General features: G+C 54.4%; 1 protein-coding gene across 2 annotated transcripts; it reads right to left on the bottom strand.

The window, feature by feature from the left end:
• NFE2 (nuclear factor, erythroid 2) lies at positions 1–7,751 on the bottom strand. Of its 2 annotated transcripts, none has more exons than XM_036458551.2 (3): positions 7,479–7,751; positions 3,008–3,176; positions 1–1,258 (listed from the first exon to the last, which is right to left on the bottom strand). In XM_036458551.2, exons 2-3 carry the CDS (start codon positions 3,119–3,121, stop codon positions 251–253), a joined length of 1,122 nt encoding a protein of 373 aa, XP_036314444.1. In that variant the 5' UTR covers positions 3,122–3,176; positions 7,479–7,751; the 3' UTR covers positions 1–250. The 2 variants fall into 2 exon arrangements, with proteins under 2 accessions (XP_036314444.1, XP_036314445.1); XM_036458552.2 differs by lacking the exon at positions 7,479–7,751 and adding an exon at positions 3,421–4,128.
• Positions 7,752–9,269: the final 1,518 nt, after the last annotated feature.

Consider the following 9,269-nt stretch of genomic DNA (forward strand, 5'->3'; position numbering starts at 1 on the left):
TTTCTGGAGAGTGCTTTATAAACCAAAGCTCAAACAACAGGTGGCGGTTGGAGACCTGGGGAGCTGAATCACAGAGAGATTCCAGCCTTTCACTCACATACTGTCTCACAGCAAGCCTCACTGAACACACCGTGTACCTAACACGTCAGGTCTTTCATTGTCGGCCTCGTCTGGGCCTCGGGGTCGGGGAGTTCCTTTATCGGAAGCGAAGGAAGGGATCTCCGTCCCCGGTCCGCCCAGCTGGGCCGGCTCAGTCTGAGGCTTCCGTCTTGCTTCCCCGGGGCACCAGGAATATGGCCCCATCGGCGGCCTGTTGCAACACATACTCCTCAGGGGAGTAGTTGTTGCCAGCTTCGTCCCGAAGGTGCTGGAAAATGTCGAGGTACAGCTCAGCCAGCTGCTGGCGCATCACCTCCAGGGTCCTGTCGGCCTCCCCGCGGGCCCTGAGCAGCCGCTCCCGCTCGCTGCCCAGCCGCTCCAGCTCCCGCTCCAGCTGCACGATGGTCTCCAGCTTTCTCTTGCGACAGTTCTGGGCGGCCACCTTGTTCTTGCCCCGCCGTCGGATGTCCCGGACCAGTGCCAGCTGGCTCTCTGTCAGCGGGAACTGTGCCAACAGCTCGTTGAAGTCGTCCACCGGCAAGTTGACAATCTTGTCCGTAGGGAAGGGGATCTTCATGGCCAGGGCGCGGCGCTCGTCCCGGCTCCCTGCCTCCCCCCGCGCAGTGGGCTTGGCTCGCATGGGGCCTGAGGAGGGCTCTAAGGCTAAGGGGGTCTCGGCAGGTGGCAAGGCATAATTGGGGTGGGCCAAGGAGTTGGGCATAAGTGAGTAGGGGTACTCCACCGGGTACATCTCTACGTACTCGCTACGCCGCCGACCAGCCTCTGTCCCCTCCAGCTCAAGAGATTCGGCGTCGCTGTAGTTGAGGGATAATCCTGAGTCAGATTCTGGGTCTTCTTGAGGCTTGGGCGGCCCCGCTGGCAGCCCAATATCCAGAAGGGCTAAGGGGTCTGGGAGGGGTTCACTGAGCAGGCCCGAGAGGGTCAGTGGCTTGGAGACTGGGATGGCCATGTTGCCATAAGAATAGGTGGGGTCTGGGACATGGGTTGAAGATCCTGGGAGCTCATAAGGGGGTGGCGGAAGGGCGAAGCCAGCATCTGGGTGGACTGAGCAAGGACAGTAAGTTGGGAGTGGTGGGGGCCCAGGGTATGGGGCTGGGGCTGGAGGCTCAAACGATGGCTCACAGGGAGCATTTAGGCCCTGCAAGAAAAGACGTAAAAAGAGACTTGGAGAGAGATATTATGTTGAGGCATGATCCTTCTATTCCTATCTTGCGGAGAGTTTTCATCAAGAAAGGGTGTAGGGCTTTGTCAAATGTTTTTTCTGCATCAATAGATATGACTATGTGATTTTTATCTCTCTGTTTGTTTATGTGATGTATCACGTTCATTGATTTGCGAATATTGTACCTCCTTGCATCCCCGGGATAAATCCTACTTACATGATCTCACTCATCTAGGGGAGATGGTGAACAACATAGACTGATGAACAAGAACAGACCCAGAGATAAGGAGCCATGGGTCAGACTGTTGGACCTCAAAGGGAGGGTGGGGATAAAAGGGAGAGATCAACCAAACGACTTAAGTGCACACATATGAGCCTAACCAATGTCAAGGACAATAGAGGGGTGGAGGCATAACTGGGGGGAGGAGGATTGGAATGGGGGGTTGAGGACAAATATGTGATATCTTAATCAATGAAGAAATTAATTTAAGAGAGAGAGAGAGAGAGAGAGTTGGAGACAGGCTGAGGAAGAGAACCAGCTCTCTCTCAGGACCAAGCTCGGTTTTTCTAAAAGACCCAGTGAGATAACAACAAAGGAACAAAAAGGCGCTAAAAACCATTGGAAGCATCTTGTAAAGTTGCGATGCGAGTCTTCCAAGAAGAAAGCAGCTTAAACAGGAATGGATGTCACTGAGCGGCCTTCAGAAAGGACTAACGTTACAACTATTATGGAATCTCCTCCTCAGGAATTCTTACTGAGTTGAAATGGCTCATGCTTCTTTATTTCTTTCAGAAAGACAAGGAGTTGTTATCCAAGATGACCCCTCAGAACCCTTTCCTGCTAGGGTCAAAGGGTCAAGTTCAGGTCCTGGCCATGCCCTGGGTGCCCAGCAGAGGGAGCTGCTGTGTGGGAGCAGGGCTGAGGGCAGATCCTGGGGGCCCGGGCACAGTGGTAGGGGAGAGAAAGGATCAGGCGCAGAGCCAGTTCCATCTCGCCCAGCTCCTGCGTGGGCAGCTGTGTCACCTGGGGGCCAAGAGGCACCGTGGGGAGCTCGCGCCAGCACTACCCTCCACTTTTCAGTCCCCCTGTCCCTGCCCAGGTGCAGAGAGGAGGAGAGAACATGCTCGAAACAGGGCCCCCAGACCACGTTGGGGAGCCACCTTGCTCTAGCCCAGCTGGGGACAAAGACATTATTGTTAGGCCAACAGACACCCATTGTCCAACCAGCAGGAGGAGAGGACCCTGGCATAGACTGACCCCTCCCCTTCCTGAGGCCCTTGAACTCCTGCTCAGCTACCTGGGAGAAAGGGGCCCGCTGCTGCGGGCAGGGGGAGAAAATGAAGGGAGAAGATGAGCAGGATTAAAGGAAAGGGAGGTCAGAATAAAAGAAGACGGGAAAGGGGAGGCGGGGCCAGAGGTGGGGTAGAGAGATGTGTGCGGAGTGGCTGCTGAGAGAGCAAACATTCCCCAATCAAATCCTTCCTTCCCCATCACTCTGGTCCCCTGCTCTCCCACACCCCTTCCCCTTAATGTTCTGGTCTAACATCCAGATCTCCCTTCTGCTTCAGCCCTTCCTTTTCCAGTGCCTGGAACATTTCCAGCTTGAGACTCAGCCCTCCTTGGTCCAGCCCCCTGCCTCAGACCCAGCTAGCCTCTCTGCTTCTCTGCTCTTCCCTTCCCTTCCCCCTCCTCCCACCCCTTACCCCCCGCCCAGCGCCACTCACCTGAAGCTCAGTGATGGACATGATCTCTTGCCAAGTCAGTTCCATCTCGCCCAGCTCTGGAGTGGGCAGCTGTGCCACCCTGTTCCTGCTCTGCTGGGGAGGACACGGGGGCATCCTACTGGGCCAGGGCCTGGTCCAGGGTCCCCAAAGCCCAGATGGCCCCAGCAACCTGCATCAAAGGAGAAATGGGGTTAGGGCTCTCCTACTGGGGTCAGCAATGTTATCCTGCCTGCCTCCAGAGAGAGGCTCCTTCCAATGAACTGAGAGGAGAGGCCTCCCCCTCCTGCCCCGCCCCCCTCACGCTAGACTCATCAACAACTCCTCAGAGTGAGGTCGCCTTTTTCTGCAGAGCGATCTCCACCTCACGGGCTATGGCCGCAGTCAGTTCCTTTGGGAGCACATGAGGTCTTTACCTTTCTTTTCAGACAAGATACCTCTCTTTACCCTACTTCTTTCTCCCCAAAACTGTATCCCTGGCTGGGGCAGAAGTCACGTCTTCTGAATTTTTCCTCCCCATTTTCTGAGGCAACATCAGGGACCTCTCCTCCTTCCCTCCTCTGTTCTCCGTTTTAGGATCTCAGTCTTTTCTTCCCAAGATGAGAGCGAGCGCTTGGGGATCCCCAAGGAGTGTGTGGTGGGAAGAGCCATGCAGACGGTCCCTCCCCTTCTCTGAGATATGGCCCAGGCCTGGTGCCTGATAGAGCCCTGCCCTGTCCTCCTATCCTGGCCCTGGACTCCCCTGCCTGGGCCAGATAAGAGGCTTATCAGCTGCAAACAGCAGAAGAGGAATGGTCTCTGGAGTCACTGGACCTCTGCCCTGTGTCCCTGCAGGGTCATCTTGTCCATGCCCCGACCCACAGCCAGGGACCTTTCCTCTTCTAAGGTAACAAAGATGTGTGAAGCATTTGTCAGGAACTGCACCAGTGTTGTACAAGCATTCGTCTATGAGATGGATTTTCACAAAGATCCTATAAGGTCCATTCAGAAAGTGAAACCCAAGCTGGTAAATAAATAGCAGAGTCAGGTCTGGAACCGCTACTGACTGAGTCCACCCTCGGCTAGTCTAATAGCCCATATCGCCTTCTAGGTGCCTTCCCATCCTCCGTCTCCACACCCCAAGCCTTTAACAGTGGTCTACATAATCGATTCTTCCTGTGGGAACTCAGCCTCTTTTTCCCTCTTTTAGGGAATATCTCTTTAGAGCCTTGAATGCATATTCCCCTCCAGCCCCTTTGCTTCTGATCTTGGCTCTCGCTGCAGGTCTGCCACAAAGTAGCCGTGTGGTGTTGGGTAAGTCATCGCACTTCTCTGAGCCTCTGTTTCCTCATTTGTAAAGCGAGGGAGTTGGACAAGTGAACTTGGTGGTCCCTTCCTGCTTGGACAGCTCGGCTTCCTCAGCAAACCCTCACCTCTTCATCTCCTCTCTGTCAGTCTTCCCCTCATCCTACCTCCCTCCTCCCTGACACACATTTTCCCTGCATCCGTCCTCCCTGCCTTGGACAAGAAATTCCAAGCAGATGTGGCAGGGTCCTCCTGATCTCTCAGGGCCGGACACTACGCCCTACTCCTGTCATGTAAATAGAAGCAGTCAGTCTAGGTAGGGGAAACACAGAAGAACAGAGGAAGAGACTGAATGACCTCAAATTGCATGACCTTAGATCACCTAAGGATGGCCTACCATCGCTATTTAGTTATGGAGTCCACTCTTTGAATCTCCCAACACAATCAGGGAGAGCTGCAAATTATTCTTTTGAAAGAGGACCTTCTCCAGCCCCGACCCCTACCCCCTTGTTCTACTGCCATCCCCAGAGCTGAGAGTTGGTGTAGGCACAGGCCCCTGGCCCGGGGGCAGAGTGGGTGGGGTGTTTATGTCTGCCCAGGATGCCGTTTCAACACCGGAAATCCACCCTCCCCCACCCAGGTTCTGAAGGAAATTGCCCAAAGGCAAAGTGAATGGAGAAGGGGTTTATGGGGCAGGGACATTGGCTCTTGCCTCACAGTCCTTCACACACCCACCTACCCCACCCTGGGCCCCTCCTTATATCTTTCTAGATCTGACCCTTAGGTGCAATACAAGGATGCTGCCCTAGGAGGCAGGAGAAAGATTCTCTGGCCTCCCAGATGCATGACCTTGGGCAAATTGCTTCTCATTCAGCCTCTTCCATTTATTTATTTATTTATTTGATTTTTTTTTTTTTTTTTAACAGAGAGAAAGAAAGAGGGATAGAGAGAAACATTGATGAGAGAGAATCATCAATCAGCTGCCTCTTGCACACCCCCAACCGGGGATGTGCCCGCAACCAAGGTACATGCCCCTGACCGGAATCGAACCCGGGACCTTTCAGTCTGCAGGCTGATGCTCTATCCACTGAGCCAAATCGGCTTCAGCAGTCTCTTCCATTTAACAGAAATAGGATGAAGGACTTCCTTGCTGTGAGAGGCAGTAGATTATTTCTAGCTCAGGCAGTCACAAACTGTATTGTGCACCACATTCACCTGGGGTACTTGTAAAAACAATCCCGAAAACCACCCCAGACCCACTGAATTGAATTCACTGGTGCGGGTACCCAGCGATCAGCATTTTAACAAGTGCCCTGGAGTTTCTGAGCCACACTAAACCAGTCCAACCACACGGCCTTACAGGGAAACACAAAGCCAGAGAGGAGCCCGGCAAGTGGTCCAGGCTTCTCCTAGCTTCCGGCTTTGGCCCTGGCGACACTGGGTTCGACTGCCCTGATCGCTGAGACTGGGTATCAGCCTCTTCTCAGGAAGGCCCGGAGCTCCATCTCCACCTCACCCTCCGACAGGGAGACGAGAATCCAGAAGGGGAGCGGAGAGAAGCAAGAAGTTGGGGAAGGGGAGTTGAGAGAACCTCGGATTCAGCTTTCCGATACAGTGCCAAGTCTGCACCAGGCCAAAGGGGAGGAGTATGTTTTTCCCCAGACAGACACTCAGTGACGGATGGTGGTCTATAGACCAAGCATAGGCCCCTCTAGTCTTCAGAGCCTACCCTCCTGAGGATCAGCCAGGGGGTTGGCAGCCAGTGATATAAATCGGGGAAGAGGGTATAGTGAGAATTGGATCCAAAAGAACATCACACACACTCACACACACACACACACGAACATCACAGAGGGTGCAGAAACTAAGGAGATACGGGAAAGTGGAGCGGGACTCCCCGAGTCCCTTTTCTTTTACAATAATCCGTTTCCACCTCCCAGTTTAGTGGTCACACAGCCATCTTACTCCCCATCTCCAGGGACTATAATCCACCCTCTTTATTCTCATCCTGATGGCCGTACCCAGAAAGATGTCATCACAGTCCCGGAGTACTCACAGAATGGCAGGGGGCTGTTGGCTTAGGGATACAGGAGGAGGGCCATTTAGGGGGGGATGCTGGGGAGAGGAAGACGTTTGGCCTCAACTGCTGCCCAGAGCTCTACCTGCCTTGACAAGGCAGAGGGGGCACTAGCCTCAGGGACCCTCTTTTGAGACTTATTAGGCCACTCTACCTCTCCAGGTAACAACAGAAGCAGTGAAAGAATGAAGAGAGATCAGAGAAACTCAGGGTGTGGAGTAGCCAGTGAGCAACCTACTTTGAGAGATTAGGAAGAATCCCCGGAGAGGGAGAGGGACACACAGATGAGGGAGAAACAAAGGGAATGGAAGAAAAGGGGATGGAGTTGACCAGAACGAGATGCAATCTCCTGGGGACATGCATAACTCAGACAGGTGAATGGGAACAAGGGGGAGAGGGACAAGTGCCTGCCATTCTGTCACATGGTCCCGGGACCCCAAACTGCAGTCCTTTGGGGACCAATGACTAAAGTCCCAGCCCCTCTTCCCTTCCATTGCTTCCCTGCCCACTCCCTTTCTGTTGCCAAGACTTCCGGTTGCAAGGAACTACTACACTGGGGATGGGATGTCTTCCCTCCCTTCCAGTTCACGCTGATCTCTATTGCGCGGAGAAGAGAAGGGCAAAGGAAGGCAAGAACGAGCCTCCCACACTCCCACCGCCGCATCTCCCTGCAACAACACTTCCAGTGTCTCCAGTTCCTCAGCCTCCACCGAGCCTTCCCCGCCAGCTGCAATGGGCAGCAGGGTGAAATGGAGAGGAGAAAGCAGGGTATTTCTCCTGGTAGTCTACTACCTTCTCCAGGGCAACTAGCCTGCTGGAGGGTTACTCAGGGTCATTCGCCAGCCCCTCAGGGGTGCCTCAGTGGACCACTGTCTGGTCCCCATCCACAGCCGTCCACCCCCAGAATCCCAGAACACTCCAGAAGCCATCCAGGTCTTCTCCCAGCGGAGTTCCCAAAGATGTCAAATTCCTAGACCGGGGGCAGCTGGGGGCGGTCTGAGATCTCTTAAGAACATGCCCAAAAGTTAGGTATTTCCTCCCTCTCCCTCCTCCGGCCCCCCAGTCTGTCCCTGGGTCCCACTAGAATCCCCCTCCCACCCTACCCGCAGGCACCTGTGGCAGGCTCCAAGCTGCGTGCAGAGAGATGAGGCTCCAGGTGCTGTCTCCTCGGAGGCTGGGCCTGGGCTGACACCTCCTTCGCGAGGATCCCTGCTACCTCTGAGAACCTGGGAGGCCTGTGCCCCGCCCCCTGGCCATGGCTGAGCGCTGAGGCTGTGCTCGCCCTGAGCACCGAGCAGGGGAAGCTTCTGGGCGGTGCACCGGCCTCCTCTATGAAGCCCTCGGCCCCGGAGTTCTCCGTCCTTCCTCCAACCCTCCCCTTTCCCCGTGGCCCTCCTCTTCTCCTGCCCCTTCTGGCCAAGAGAGGAAACTTGAGCCCGGTGTGGTTTCTGCCCACACCCCACCCCCACGCTGATCCCGGCCAGCAGGGGCACACATGGCTTCAAGCCTCTCCCAGCCCTCCTTTTGAGCCCAGGAGTCCGGCCAGGTCTGTGTTTCTCCCGTGCATACAATGAGTCCCACGCAGATGCTCCACTCCAAAGTGGCCTCTAAACTTTGTGCAAGTGGTAACCTCCTCCCCTCTGCTCGCTTGGCTCTCTGAGGGACAGGGAAACTGAGTCATAGCAAGGGGGAAGGGCGCTGGAGGAAAGGGCCAGGCCTCCGGTGCTCCAGCTGTTCAGGCAGGTGGGCATTTAGGGCTCTGCTTTTATTGAAGTGACGCCTGGGTTCAGGGAAAGGGGTAGGGGAGCTGTTTTGGGGAGAGGCAGCGGCCCCTTTGATGTGTCCTTTCACCTGTAGCCTTCTCCCCTCCCCCTTCAGCCTCAGATGTCCTGGGACAAAGGCCTCTTTCTTGGCCAGGTTTGTTGTCAGTGTGAGGGGAATTGGTGTGTGTGTGTGTGTGTGTGTGTGTGACATTGTTGTCAGTGTGAGGGGAATTGGTGTGTGTGTGTGTGTGTGTGACATTGTTGTCAGCGTGAGGGAAATTGGTGTGTGTGTGTGTGTGTGTGTGTGTGTGTGTGTGTGACATTGTTGTCAGTGTGAGGGGAATTGGTGTGTGTGTGTGTGTGTGTGTGTGTGTGACATTGTTGTCAGTGTGAGGGGAATTGGTGTGTGTGTGTGTGTGTGTGTGACATTGTTGTCAGTGTGAGGGGAATTGGTGTGTGTGTGTGTGTGTGACATTGTTGTCAGTGTGAGGGGAATTGGTGTGTGTGTGTGTGTGTGTGTGTGTGACATTGTTGTCAGTGTGAGGGGAATTGGTGTGTGTGTGTGTGTGTGTGTGACATTGTTGTCAGTGTGAGGGGAATTGGTGTGTGTGTGTGTGTGTGACATTGTTGTCAGTGTGAGGGGAATTGGTGTGTGTGTGTGTGTGTGTGTGTGTGTGACATTGTTGTCAGTGTGAGGGGAATTGGGGTGTGTGTGTGTGTGTGTGTGACATTGTTGTCAGTGTGAGGGGAGTTGGGGTGTGTGTGTGTGTGTGTGTGTGTGACATTGTCAGTGTGAGGGGAATTGGTGTGTGTGTGTGTGTGTGTGTGTGACATTGTTGTCAGTGTGAGGGGAATTGGTGTGCGTGTGTGTGTGTGTGTGACATTGTTGTCAGTGTGAGGGGAATTGGTGTGTGTGTGTGTGTGTGTGTGTGTGTGACATTGTTGTCAGTGTGAGGGGAATTGGGGTGTGTGTGTGTGTGTGTGTGACATTGTTGTCAGTGTGAGGGGAGTTGGGGTGTGTGTGTGTGTGTGTGTGTGTGACATTGTCAGTGTGAGGGGAATTGGTGTGTGTGTGTGTGTGTGTGTGACATTGTTGTCAGTGTGAGGGGAATTGGTGTGTGTGTGTGTGTGTGACATTGTT

The sequence above is a fragment of the Pipistrellus kuhlii genome, unplaced genomic scaffold, assembly GCF_014108245.1.
Source record: "Pipistrellus kuhlii isolate mPipKuh1 unplaced genomic scaffold, mPipKuh1.p scaffold_m20_p_3, whole genome shotgun sequence".
Classification (NCBI taxonomy): domain Eukaryota; kingdom Metazoa; phylum Chordata; class Mammalia; order Chiroptera; family Vespertilionidae; genus Pipistrellus; species Pipistrellus kuhlii.

Coding starts and splice junctions, on each gene's coding strand:
- NFE2 (XM_036458551.2), bottom strand. CDS start 3,121: ATGCCCCCGTGTCCTCCCCAGCAGAGCAGGAACAGGGTGGCACAGCTG. Junction 1,259..3,007: donor TGTCCATCACTGAGCTTCAG/GTGAGTGGCGCT, acceptor CTTTTCTTGCAG/GGCCTAAATGCTCCCTGTGA.